At 41.8% G+C, this 13,874-nt stretch overlaps 1 protein-coding gene across 1 annotated transcript; it reads left to right on the top strand.

Annotated features, from left to right (window-relative positions):
• The first annotated feature begins 6,235 nt into the window (after nucleotides 1-6,235).
• On the top strand, nucleotides 6,236-13,421 carry LOC137447652 (ketosamine-3-kinase-like). The gene is made up of 6 exons (XM_068151396.1): nucleotides 6,236-6,387; nucleotides 8,283-8,434; nucleotides 9,352-9,443; nucleotides 9,944-10,026; nucleotides 10,423-10,545; nucleotides 11,536-13,421. The coding sequence occupies exons 1-6, from the start codon at nucleotides 6,247-6,249 to the stop codon at nucleotides 11,872-11,874; spliced, it is 930 nt and encodes a 309-aa protein (XP_068007497.1). The 5' UTR covers nucleotides 6,236-6,246; the 3' UTR covers nucleotides 11,875-13,421.
• The last annotated feature ends 453 nt before the right edge of the window (nucleotides 13,422-13,874 follow it).

Genomic DNA, 13,874 nt, shown 5'->3' with positions numbered 1-13,874 from the left:
TTACAAAGCACGTAAAATCAAAAGCTTACCCGTACCGCAAAACATACACTAAATGCAGTACGCAGGGAAATGAGGGAAAGGGGTCACCTTTGGTGCAAATGCTTACTCTTCATGTGCTACTAAAATCAATTCAGCATATTTCTAACTCAAGGTGCATGGCTTCTAACTCCAGGTGTTGGGCCAGTGAGAAAACCTGCAAACAACTGAAATAAGACTTAAAACAAACCAAAAATCCTTCTTAAACTTCGTCAAGAGGCATGTTTCCTGCATGAGGTCTACATTAGGCTCTTTAGGATCTTCTTGTCATTTAATTGTAACAAATATGACAGCAAATAAAGTCTTTATGAAAATCTTATTAACCCTAATTCCCAAATAGGAAGACAAAATTAAATAGCATCAAAATACCTTCTTACAAAGACAGAAACAAACATCAACAATAGAGCTGTATGCACAAAGTACATACAAATGACAAGTTCATAAAAGGTTCTGTCCTTTTTCACTGTACCCCACTACCCTCACACTTTGCCCAAAGCACATCTAATTCAGAGGCAATAAATACACACAGAACTTACTCTGCATTATCTGCAGACAAACGTTAGCCCTAAATGGGAAAAGATGTACCACTATTTTTCTATCTTTTATTTCTGCTCTGCAGAAAACCAAAGAAGTCCTTGACTAATAAATTCTGTTGGTATGGCAATGATGCAATGTTAAAAAAAAAAAAGAAAAAGGCTTATTTTAGGACTGAAAATAAAATAAAATACGTGAACTCCTCAGTAATCAATCTGTTGCAAACAAAAAAGAACAAAGTGTCCTGTACCATTCTCCTGTAGACATCAAGGCACCACATTCCCAGTGTCAGACAGTGACACTCATGCATTCAATAACTGCACCTCTTTACAATCCAGCCGTTGCTTTATGGAATCAAAGTCCTGTGGTGATGGGATAATAAATTTGCAGCAATAAACTAGTTCCACAGGCTCCAGTGCTTTACTGTTAAAGGTCTACATATAGAAACACACTCTTCTTCCAGATGTGTCATCTGTAAAGCTTCAGTTTCAGGTTTTAATTTAAGATAGGCTAAGTGCAGTCAGAATATAGTCTTTTTGCACTTTCCCTGTGGATGCCACTTCTAGACAGCTGGAGTGCAGCCCTGGGCATCAGGAAACTAGTGCGCTAGTCCTAGCTCTAACACAGACTTCCTTTACCGACTTGGCCAACTCACTCAAATTCTTTCTGCCTCACATCTCCAGATCAACAAAAGCTATGTGCTGAATCTATTCCAAAGGAGCGTCAAGGGATTTTAACCTCAAATGTCAATGGAGTGCTTCGAGATGCTCTAACAAAAATACTGAGCTACAAACTAATCATTACGTCTTACTTCACTGCAATCTTGTGTCTGATTTCTCCTAAAGTTTACTGAGTAAGAGTGGAGAAACAGCCCCCCCCCCAGCATTTTTCTAACAATGAACTTGGCAACTCCCTTATTTTGAAATTGAAAACTAGAAAAATTTCAATTGTTGAAAATGAAGAGCTAATCCTTTTCAAACACCTGTTTTGATGCCAGAAATAGCAGAATTCTGGAATGTTTCCACTTCCCTGAGCATTCCCACTTATCTAACATTTACACGTAATCATGTTTAGTAGTTAAATCTGTGCCAAGCCCAGGTTTATTTTGAGGGCAGCTCAGTTACACTTTATACAGGGACTAGTGAACTACAATATGCCCAGAAAGCTTTAACCCATCACCTGTCTGAATAGTAGGGCTGGCTGAAAGGAGAAATAACAACATGTACATTGCTCTTTTATCGTGCCATGCAGATCTAGGCTAAGCAAAAGTCAGAACTGCAAATAATCACAATTTTTCCTTGATCAGGATAAAACTCCCTGACTCTCAAAAAGTTTTACCCACACAAAGAGCACAAATTCTTGCTATTACTACAGTGATTTAAAAACAAAATTCTCCCTGAAGTTCTTGTTGATGGACAGAAATCTGTGAACACTAAAACTCCCTGGCAAACAGTCTCTATTAAAAAGAGAGGAAGATAAAGCCAAACAGGTAAACTCAGGGAAAGAAAAGTTCTCTGACTTCTGTTTCTACAACAACCAAGAACAAGTCTTCTGGCTTGGGTCACACATTCATTCACATTCTGGCCCAAATCATGCTATTGAAATCACTACAGAAACTCTTGAAAACAAAGGTATTAACTGCAAATGAACAGACACATAAACGGCAGTGATCTCAGCGTCTCTGCATGATCAGAATCATGGCCAAATTCTGCTCCTAAGGTCAATCTCAGTCTGTTATTTTGATAATGGAAACTCCTTACTCCCTTTCCATTTATCTGTTCATACAGCTGATAGGAGGAATTTTTAAAAAAGTATCTTACTTCTCTCTCTCAGGACAAATCATGCCTAAGGAAAGAGAGAAAAACAAGCAGTAACACCAAATCGTGATGAAGATCTTTAAATCATCTCTTCCGTATTGGAACATCCTACATCCTTCCTGATCCACCCTCTTGGCCTATCCATAGATGTGGGAGAGGAAAAAAGACAAAGAGCCCACAGTGCATTTCTCATATGTCCACACAAATAGAGGCTTGGAGCCTGAAAAGCCCTAATGCATATTTTCCATTTGTATATATAAAGCAGCCAATAAAAGGCTACACATACCAATTACCTTTTCTCTTCCTGACTTACTGTCAAGCAGTAAACAGAAATTAGCAGCTGCAGTGGTTTTTTATTCAGTATGTGTATATTAACTGATGACTCACCAAATAATTTGCAGCCCAGCATGCCAGTTGTCTTCTCCTCCACAGACAGAAACACTATTTTAAAGGGAAAGTTAACCGCTGTGCATCTTGCAGGCACGCCAGCATGCATCAGAACAAGGTGAATGCTGCTGGTGAACCACAACAGGGCAGAGGAAAGGAGGTGGTTCCAAAAGCATACTGCAAGCTTTCTGAAATACTCAAATTGGAATAAGTGACACATGGGGGGGAGGTGGGGAGAGAGTGGAGGCAAAGAACACAAGATTATAACAAAGTCAACCCACTTTGCCACATGGCCTTTTGTTGTACACCCTGCCTTCACACAGCAGGCAAGTCTTCCACTGCATGAAGAGCTTCACTATAGAGCTAAGCTGCTGATGCCTTTCTCGCCTCGCCTCCTGCGCCACCCCCCTCCCCTCCCTGCCCCCCGTCAGAACACTTGGGGCCTGACTCAGTATTTTATTTCAAATAGGGCATGGTAATCTACGGCACAGAGGCCAAAGATAGCAGGTAGCAAGTTTGGGGAGGACTGGGAGCTGGAACTTGCATTGAAAAGGGTATCTGCAAAGAAGTACCTCCCAAATCCTGGCTCTCATTGAGCTCCAGTGCCTGCAGGACTGGGGTGTCTGTGCCTCCTGCACACAGATGCTCTGTAGCATCTTTAGGAATATTATGTCTAGTAGAGTTTCTTCCAGTAGACAACTTCTCATTTGGAAAGGAAGCTAACAGCTTTTCCTTTGCAGAATCACAGAACTGTTTGGGTTGGAAAGGGCCTTAAAGATCATGCAGTTCTAACCCCTGCAGATTATGTCCACCATGTAATTAATGAGTCTGATATTACAATTTTGTCCAAACTTCTGTTACATCCTATCTGATCGGATGCAATCAGAAAGAAGTACAATCCAATTAAATTCTAGGGAATTAAAGACCAATGCTCTACTCCTACAGCCCTCACGATGCTGTTCTGCAGTGCAATGTGACCTCTTCACTGACAGCATGGAATGTTTTACTATGACTTAGTATTTGAAGAGTGAGCCACATTATTTCACTCTATTTTTACTCAAATCTATTTAACAAATTCAGATTTATTTGTCACTGCTTTCTCAGAAGAAGAAACAAAACTACAATCAGACACAACAGGGATTTTCCCATGAGTTGCAGAAGTGTCATTTAATAAAAACATGGGATATGAATTCTTACTAATCTCATAGTCCTTTAAAAACTAGAAAATGAGAGAGCAAGTCTCCTTGATCTCAGAACAGACATGATTCCTTTTCTCTCTGAGTAACAAAGAAGGTTCAAAGAAAACTCACAGCATTATTTTCCATAGCACCTGCTGCTGACTCTTAACACTCCAAGTGGAAAATTCAAGGCTCCCTCAGCATAATCTCAATCGTTCTTCAACCACCACTGCAGACATCTGTATCCAATCTTTGCAACATAGGTTTAAGGCTAATTTTACACAAAGAGTCAGGAGAGCGTGTATGTGGCAGAAAAGATTCCAGCATTACAAAAAACAACAACCACCAACCAACAAATGAACCATATTCTCATTTGTGTTTCCACACTCTTGTGGTATTAATTTATGTTTCTGAATAAGCCAGAGGGTCTTGGGTTTCAGGCTATCACTGTCACATCCGTAAATCCTAACGCCCTCTGCAGCCAACACTGTTAAGTGAAATTCCTGCTCTGCTACACAAAAAGGCAAGATAATAGAAACCATCCAACCAACCTTCTGCAAGCAAGACTGAGCATGCTCATGAGATATTTGGAGTGGCTAAAAGCCCAAGCTGCAGCTATCATGTATCAGCTCAGGAATTTTTAGACCGGTAATGAATGCGTGCTTCTAACGAGCACTGATTCGGTTACAAATTTGCCACACAAATAGTCTTGGTACATGCAATAAATCAGACAAATTAAGAGAAGTCAAATTTCCTGCAGACAAAAGGTGCAGCTTATTGACTATGTTCGCCCATCAAGTGCTTTCCAAGATATTAAATGGGTGATGCACACACACAGCTATTACACAGCATATCTTCTAAGAGTTCTCACAAGTTTGGATTTGGTATGAACACAGCTCATGGACGATTTGCCCAGGTTCTGTAGAAACTGTCGGAAACACAGAAGCCTAGCAAAAATATTTACAGTAAGTCTGTTGGGACTGCTACAGATCCAAAGATCCTGAAAAATTCAAAATATCAGCTTCTACATAAAGGATATTCAGCTTAATAAATAAATAAATAAAGCAGCACAGAAGCTCCTGAAAAGTACACAGACTTCTGGAAATAAAGAACTTAAATAACCTCAGCCCTTGCTATTTTTGCTGCTTCACAGGAACTATGAGAGGACTCTTGAGCTGTAATCCTCCTGCACTAAACCCCCAAAAGAAACTTTCTAAAGCAAACTCCAGTTTTAAATTTGAAAGTACACATCAATAACCCTAAACTGATCTTAATTGCTATTTGCATAAACAGCTACATAGAAACTGGTGTGTATTCATGTGCTCAGAGAGAACCCCAAGCAAGATGACTCAGTATAGTGAATAGGGAGGTAGTTGGGTAGTGAAGATTAGTGATTGTAACCAGAGAGACCACTGACGTTCAAGGAAATGGAAGTACACAACCTTGCACTAACAAAGAAACAACTAAAAGATCAGCAGGAACTCTTCCAGCACCTACATGTAGAAATCTGTATTTGAAATAAGTAGCTGCTCGCTGAACAAGTTGACCATTCTAATGGGGAAGAACATAACTCATTTAGTTCAGCCCTACACAGGCCAGTGCCCAGTAGTAGCAAACTGTTCTTGTTATTGCTGAAGAACACAATGAACTGATGTACCGTTATAATGGTCAGAAAGCACATTAAATCCAAGATATTTAAAATTACTTTCCATTGCTGTTGTTACACACATCGCCCTACTGCAACATCTCTTCCTCGACACGTGTGGCCTCTGCATCTATAGTGGGAAAAGAATTCACCACACGCCCAAGGGAAATGAGTTCAGAGACCACACTTACAGGCTCTCTGCAACACAAAACACGTTCCAGGAGTGCTGGGATTTCGGCTCGAGTAATTTAGCCTTCTACCCAACTCCACCGTCCTGAGCCTCTCCCGGGTGCAGCTGCCTGGGTAGAGCAGCGCACGACTAACAGGTAGCCGAAGCCCCTTCGTCTTCTCTGGAGCCGCAACCTTCTCGCACCTCAGCCCTCTCCATTTGCCTTTAAGAAACGATTTTATGCCCCGGCCGAGGAGAAGTGTCTCCTTCCACGTCCTACCCTAGGGCCTACAAACCAAGTCCTCGCCCTTCACCAGCTCCTACGGCCGGCTGTAGCCAGAGGAGCGCCCTAGGCCGCCAGCAAACCGCTCGCTCTTCGCCTCAGCCACCGGCGCCATTTTGCCGGCCCCGCCGGCCCGGGCTGTTGTCGGCGCGGCGCCGAGCAGCGCAGGCGCAGAGCCGCCGGCCCTGGCAGGCAGCATGGAGGACGCGCTGAAGCGGGAGCTGGGCACTGCGGTGCTCCGGCCGACGGGGCATTCGGGGGGCGGCTGCATCAGCCAGGGCCAGAGCTACGACACGGACCATGGCCGGGTGTACGTGAAGAGCAACTCCAAGGCGGAGGTGGGGGGGGTAGGGTTCGAGGGTGGGGTGCGCGTAGCGGAGCCCGCGGCCGTGAGGCGGCTGTGAGGCCGGTCTGCTGGGGACCGGCCCCGGCCTTATCTTGAGGGAAAGACGTTTGCCGGCTGGCCTCAGGCTGTAAAGTTTCCACCCCCGGTGTCGGGGAGGTGGTGGGACGCCGGGGTTAGGGGTCCGCTTCGTTTGGCAGCATCTGTCCTGTGAGCATCTGGCTGTGGGAGGCGACTGCTGTGGGGCTGGGGCCTGGGTTGTGGCCACGGTGCCCGGGGTGGGGAGGCCGCGGTGAGGGTAAGCACTGAGATGGGAAGTAGCATTTCGGGTGCGATGCTGCTTAGGATCAGTATTACTTGTCTAGGGCATGCAGTTGTCAGTTGTAGCTGGGGTTACGGTGGTATCACTGTGGCTGCTCATGGTGTGAGTGTGCCTGAGGCGACCTAGAAGATAGAAAGTTATCTACGGAGGGCGTACATCCTACCTGAGAAGGAGGCTTTCTCAATAAATTATGCTTTCCACAATTGTTGTCTAAGAGTTTCTGCTTTGTCCTTTCCACGCCTGGTACTGCTGTGTGGAATTTGATAGAAGTGCCATGCAGCATAGCTGTGTGGCATCCTCGCTTGCAAAAGCAGAGATCAGGTGGAATTGACTTTAAAGGTACTTTACACTTGTGGCGCTGTCAAATGAATAGCTTCACCACAGGAAGAACAACAATCAGAGCTTGAATTTGCCTTTAATATCAAACAAGTGCTTTTGAAAGCAAGTACTTTATTCCATGTATGTCTGTGCTTTCTGATTGCATCAGGGAGTTGGGTGAATGCACTGAGGTGATAACATGGGAAAATACAGAGGGGTTATCCTGTTTTAGATTAGACTGAAAATAGTTTGACTTGATAGCAATACAGCCCTTCCACTTAGGCCTTTGTTAATTGTGTATTTAGGTGTACAATCCAGCTAGGTACAAGACAGGGCTCAGAAAAAAAGATCTGGATAGATTTTCTATTCAGTAATCATTTCACTTTTTATGCTTTCGCCTTTGTGTGGATTCTGAGTGCTGATTAAAGCATGCTTTGCCAAACTATTATAAAGCTGTGCTGCGTGTGCAGTGGGTGTATATCAGCAGTTTCTTTAGAAAACACTGTAGGTTTTACTCTATTAAAGTTAACAGCTGACTTTAACCTGCTTTAGACAGAGATACAGTGTTTACTGATTTCCCCTGAACTAAACTAGATCACAACTCAGTAATTCAGCAGTTTTTCCTTCTCGATCTCTTGTAGGCTTTGGGATTTTTAGTCAATGTCTATTGCAAATTGTTCTTTGAATGTGTTTCATCTCTCAGTACTACTCTACAACTACCTGAAGGGAGGTTGTAGACAGGTGGATGATGGTCTCTTCTCCCAGGCAGCCAGTACCAGAACAAGAGGACACAGTCTCAGGCTGCGCCAGGGGAGGTTCAGGTTGGATGTTAGGAAGAAGTTCTATAGAAGTTCTATACAGAAAGAGTGATTGCCCATTGGAATGGGCTGCCCAGGGAGGTGGTGGAGTTGCTGTCATTGGAGGTGTTCAGGAGGAGACTTGATGGGGTACTCGGTGCCATGGGTTAGCTGTTTGGGTGGGTTGGATTGGTTGATGGGTTGGACACGATGATCTTGAAGGTCTCTTCCAACCTGGTTTGGTTTATTCTAAATAAAGGTTTATTCTAAATAAAGGCTGTAAAATTGCTGTCAAGTCTGGTGGTGTGGATCACTCTGTGTCTTGTACGTGCAGTAAATACTTACCCTAAGATTTTACTTAGCGTTTACAGCCTTGATTGGTTTTGTGAAAGATCTTTGTCTACTTGAGAGTGCTGTTCGTAGAGATTAATTCTTTCCTTCAACATTTGGCAGGCCAGAAGGATGTTTGAGGGAGAAATGGCAAGTTTGGAAGCCATCTTGAAAACACAGACAATAAAGGTGCCTAAACCCATCAAAGTTATAGACCTGCCTGGGGGCACTACTCTGTTTGCAATGGAACACTTGGAAATGAGGGGCTTAAACAGGTAAAACACATTGTTAATCTTTGCATCCTTTAATTAGAAATTCTGACTTCTATGACAGTTAAGTCACTTGTTTGCAGAGGGGGAAGTTGATTTTTTTAATTATTTTTTTTTTGGGTAAACCAAGTTAACATATATTTGGGAAGTTAAACAGCAGGGAGCTATATAATACTTTATAATGTTTCACCTGGCACCTTGGTTGTACATCAAGAAGTGAGTGTGGGGTTTTGTTTAGCTTTGAATTTGTTTTTTTTTTTTTCGACTGTTTGAAGCATTTTTTTAGGCAATTAGCAATTTTTACAGTAAGGAAAATGACCTACCTGTGTACTTGTCTTTGATATAATAACCAGTATTTAATATTGCTTGTCATGGGTATGCAGAGGCACTTCCCCAAATATTTTTACAACTCTTACCTTGATGTTGATAGTTTCACACTTTTGACCCTATTCTGTGGCAAACACTTGAGTAAGGTCAAATATGATAGAGATTTTAGTCTGATTCCATTAAGGAGGTGAGCATGACAACTTTCCCATCCCAGTCTCAGAAATTCTGCAGCCAGCTTAAAGTCTTATCCCTTGACCTGGGATCATCTGCAGAATTTCTAAATCATGAAAAGCCCTCAGTGAGCTCCAAGAGCAAGAGCAGGAATCCTCATGTGTTTGAGCTGATTGAGATGAAAAATGTGCAAGCACAGCTTTTGGCATACGGATTTCAGGGGATAACTACAGTCTGTTGACAGGAGCAAAAGAAAGAAATACCTGTGCCTTAAATGACAGTGGACAAAGATTTGAGACTTGAAAGACAGGAAAAGACACATATTTCTTTTACATGCTAGATAAATCTTTTCATGTAGCTCCTGGGATATGAGGAACTGGATTCATTTATGTGTCAGTGTTGGTAATACTACCTCTGTTTCTCAGACATTCAGCAAAGCTGGGAACACAACTGGCTGATCTCCACCTTCACAACCAGCAACTTGGAGAGAAGCTGAAAAAAGAAGAAAGCACAATTGGTACAGTACACACAGCTGGTTGCAAATGTAACCTAATTAACAACTCACTACAAACGAGTTAAAATAGCTTTTGTTATTTCATGATAAGTTCACCTTCTTCCACTAAAGATGTTATGAAAACAGATCTGACTGAAAAACTCAGGCAAGGGCTGGTTTGCTTTTTTCCCCTTTTATTTACTCTATTTGGATCTCGCTAAGTAAAACATTTCTTCAGTTCATTCAGTGGGATTCCAAATCAGTTTCTGCAAGGATAGAGTATCACAGGAGATATGTTACCTCAGAATATGATTATGAAGATTATAATATAGCTGCTTTACATCGGGCTCTAAACTTAGAAGCCAACTGCAACAACCCTTGTAACAGAAAGATTATAAAGGTATAGCTTTTTTTATTCTCAGTAGAAGCAGCACTGTACCCTTGCATAGTTTTTAAGGTCCATTTGCATTGTAGATATTTAGAATCATGTCATTAGTATTGGATTTTTGTCTTTGGTTTGAAAGGTAAAGGTCAAGGGCAAATGGAAGTCCAGTTTGTGGATCAATTTGGCTTTCATACAGTTACCTGCTGTGGCTATCTCCCACAGGTAGGTTGTACTTCATCAGACTGATAGAATTATAAGTTTAACATATTTTGCCTTCAGTGACACAAGAGGGTCAAAATTATTATACTGGAAATTTATTTATTTCTGTGGAATCATAAACAAATATTGTTCAGCCTGCTAAGGGAAGTAGTGCTATAGACAGCACTTCCAGCTTCATTGGACATTCATAGCTCTTAAATATCTTACATTGTATCACTTAGAGAAAATGATTTGTTGCCCTAGTTTAATGTTTTTTGATAATCTATAAAATAGTAGCATCTACTGTTCTGGATGATACCAGCACAAAGGCTGTGTAATCCTCCAAAGCTTTATTTGAAAAAGAAGAAAATCTGTGTTTTGTGTGGTGTAAAGCTGATGTCTGCAGTCCTGTTCCTTCAGGTGAATGACTGGCAGAACGACTGGGTGACTTTCTTTGCCAAGCAAAGAATCCAGCCCCAGATGGACATGATTGAGAAGAGCTCAGGAGACAGGGAAGCAAGAGAGCTTTGGGCACAGCTTCAGGTGGGTGAAATTCTCTAGGTTCTCCTTGTAATGACAAGCTGGCTGTCAGTTTAGACTTCCTTTCCATAAAACAAAGTTCCTACTGGTATGCTTCATGCTCTCTTGGTAAGTGACTCCAACTTTTGGAGCCTAAAATGCCCTTTATTCTAAGGCATCATGGCTTTTGCCACATCACCCTATGCTAGTATTCCAAAAGGAATGTTGCCAAACAGCACTTTATTTCACTGTTTGGGAAATACTAGAGCTCAAATTCTTCGTTCCCTGTAACACATTCATGAGAAATGTGTATAAGCAGTACTCTTCTTCACCTCATCTGTTCATTTAAGGTTTGCATCTGTTTAAGTGACTGCAGTATTAGCTATTTGGGTGCTACTACTCTGTAGAAATCTCCTCAAGGTTGGTGAGAGACCTCTCAGCCTTCTGATGATGAAGAGGGTGGTGGTGGTTGTTGATAAACCTGATCAATATTGCAGTCAAGCACAGGGTTTACATTTTAATTTTTTTTTCCCCCAAGAAGTGTTTGTTTGACTATTCTTCAGTTGCTGGCTTTTAGAAAAATGGAAATCCTCTTGATTTTCTCAACATCTCTGTTGACTAGGTCCTGTGCTGTTTCAAGTTATGGGTTTTTTTACCTGGCTTTAAGAAGTTTCAACTCGTGCTCTGCAGGTGTGCAGATAAAACTCTGCAATCATTCACCTTAAAATGTTATACTTTAGATGTTTCTCAGGCATTGCCTGGATGTGCACAGAGCTCCTGGACACACTGTCACACACACAAAAAAATCTACAAGGAGTGTAAGAAAGGACAGCTAGAATGGGGGTCATATAAGGAAGCTGCCCAAGCAGCAAGAGACCTAGTTAGTGTGACCGTTTGAAAGAAAGATACGGACATGCTGGAAAGTGGCAGGGGGTTTGGAACTAGATGATCCTTGAAGTCCCTTCCAGCCCTAACAATTCTATGATTCTATGTCTTGGTTTTTTCCCTCTGCAGCTGAAGATACCCAGCTTGTTCTGTGACGTAGAAATTGTTCCTGCTCTCCTGCATGGAGATCTCTGGGGAGGAAATGTGGCTGAGGATGATTCGGGTCCAATTATCTTCGATCCAGCTTCTTTCTATGGCCATTCAGAGTATGAGCTTGCAATAGCTGGGATGTTTGGTGGCTTCAGCAGTTCTTTTTACTCTGCTTATCACAGTAAAATTCCCAAAGCTGCAGGGTTTGAGAAACGTCTAAAGCTTTATCAGCTTTTTCATTACATGAACCATTGGAATCATTTTGGTACAGGGTACAGAGGGTCTTCTCTAAACATTATGAGAAACCTTGTAAAGTGAATTCCTGCTGAGGCAGAATTCTTGCTGTGTTGCTTGGAAACCCCCAGACTTGGCAGTGCAACTACAGTAGTAGTAATATTAAAAAAAGCTACTAGACCCTTGACCTTGTTGCACAGCTAAAGACCTAAAATCAGTGAGTCTTGCTGAATGCCAGGTGTAACTTAGTCATCCCTTTTCAGTCATCCCTGGGAATAATTTTGTGAGGAAAATATCACAGGAAGGAGTTTATTCAGTTGCAGAAAAGACCTGTTGGTGTTGAGAATGCACTGAATACTTGAGACTAAGCAAGATAATGCAAATCAAGCACTCAAGTGTAAATGATTTGGAAGAAATTCTGTCTTAGGGACCACTTGTGCTTTGGAGTAGAGAAATACCAGATTTTTATTTGCATCCTAATGGAAAACTCTAAAGAAATGTTTATTAAATGGAAAATTGCATTTTTTTTAGTTACTACAGAAATGGCTAAAAAAGTTGCTCCTTGCTTTTTTGCTGTTTGTACCCCCTACCAAATTTTATGATAGATTGCTCAGACGCTTTGAGCTCCTCATGTCAAGTTATGTGCATGAGAACAATGCTAACACAATACTTAGAAAGTCAACAAGAAAATTCTGTAAGAGGAGCTGTGAAAAATGATTTGGAGTTGCTATTCATTACGCTGAAGTGATTCTATTGGATGGAGAGTGCTTCCTATTCTGTTACAAAGCCGTGTGAAAATGCTCATGATTTTTTCTGGCATGTGCATTTTGGTGCCTTGTGACATTTCTTGTAGGCTGCTCCTTGCTTGCCTGTCAGTGGGCTCTTACCTACAGCTGTTCTGTTTTCGCTGTAATTAGGTCTCTCTTTGTTTTTGTCTAGTAGAGTACATTCTTAAAGGCACTTTACATGTTCACATCCTGTGAAGATCTACTCACTAACACAAACTGAATATATACTCCTTAGCTGTTGTCCTTGCCCACAGGATAACACCACCTGATCCTTCACATCAGTTTTAGGTAGTTTAGACTCCAGGTGCCAAAAGTGGACATTTTTCTTCAGTCCCCACAAAGTGGACTTGCTAGCTCTTGGGATAAGAGACATGAGGCCAAAGGAAGTTCAGATGTAACTCACAGAACAGCAGCTGTACACCACTGTCAGAAGTTCTCTAAGGACAGCTTTGCAGAGCAGCTACTCCTCGTACCCACTAATGGTAACTCTGCAGTTGTACACTTTTTGATGTAGGCTGGTAATGACATTTCAGTGCAAGCATTCCAGGTAGGTGAGAGAGATGCATGATTCCTAGCATGCATGTGGAGTGTTTGGGAATTACTTTTGCTAATTAAAGATGTTTTTCACTGGATATTGGCAAATGACTAAGAGATTTTTAGTTGCTGGTTTTGCCGTTATTTACATAAGTAAGTTTAGAGATGACCATTGCTTGATATGACTTTCTTTCCTTAATTCTACTACTCTTGTCACTGGCTGTTTAACTTTTGCTACAAAAGGTTTTCAATCCTTGCTTGGTAGAATAGCTTTTACTTTGTTGCTTAAATAAAAAATTTCCCCGCTGATTATTGTTGTCTCTGTTTTCTGTATTGAAACCTTACAGCTTGTGTTCATTCCTGAGGAGCTACTTGCTCCCACCTGTAAAAAGTCCTTAGTTTGTTAGTCAGTTATGGTCTTCAGGGGTGTTGATGGGAACGTGGCTGTGGATTTTAACCTGGAGCAGTGTGGCACTGAAGCAATGTCCATGTTGTTTGGTTACGGTGCCATTTGAGTGGCATTTGGGTACAGTGCCATATCTGTTCCTTCCAACTTGTATTGCACCAGCTGTTTGGATGTTGTTGATTCTGTGTCCATGCCCATATCTTTATCCCATTCACCCAAACTTAACACTTCTGAGTACAGCTGATGGAAGAAATGCTCTGGAAGTTTAGCTAGCAGTCAGTTGGGTTAGATTAACTGTTTATTTCCATATGCCTTTATAATAAAGCTAGGAGTTCTTTCACGAGGTCCATTCTGAT

The sequence above is a fragment of the Melanerpes formicivorus genome, unplaced genomic scaffold, assembly GCF_026170545.1.
Source record: "Melanerpes formicivorus ecotype bairdi unplaced genomic scaffold, bMelFor1.0.p_v2 SCAF_21, whole genome shotgun sequence".
NCBI lineage: Eukaryota > Metazoa > Chordata > Aves > Piciformes > Picidae > Melanerpes > Melanerpes formicivorus.
This window is presented reverse-complemented; position numbering and strand designations above follow the sequence as displayed.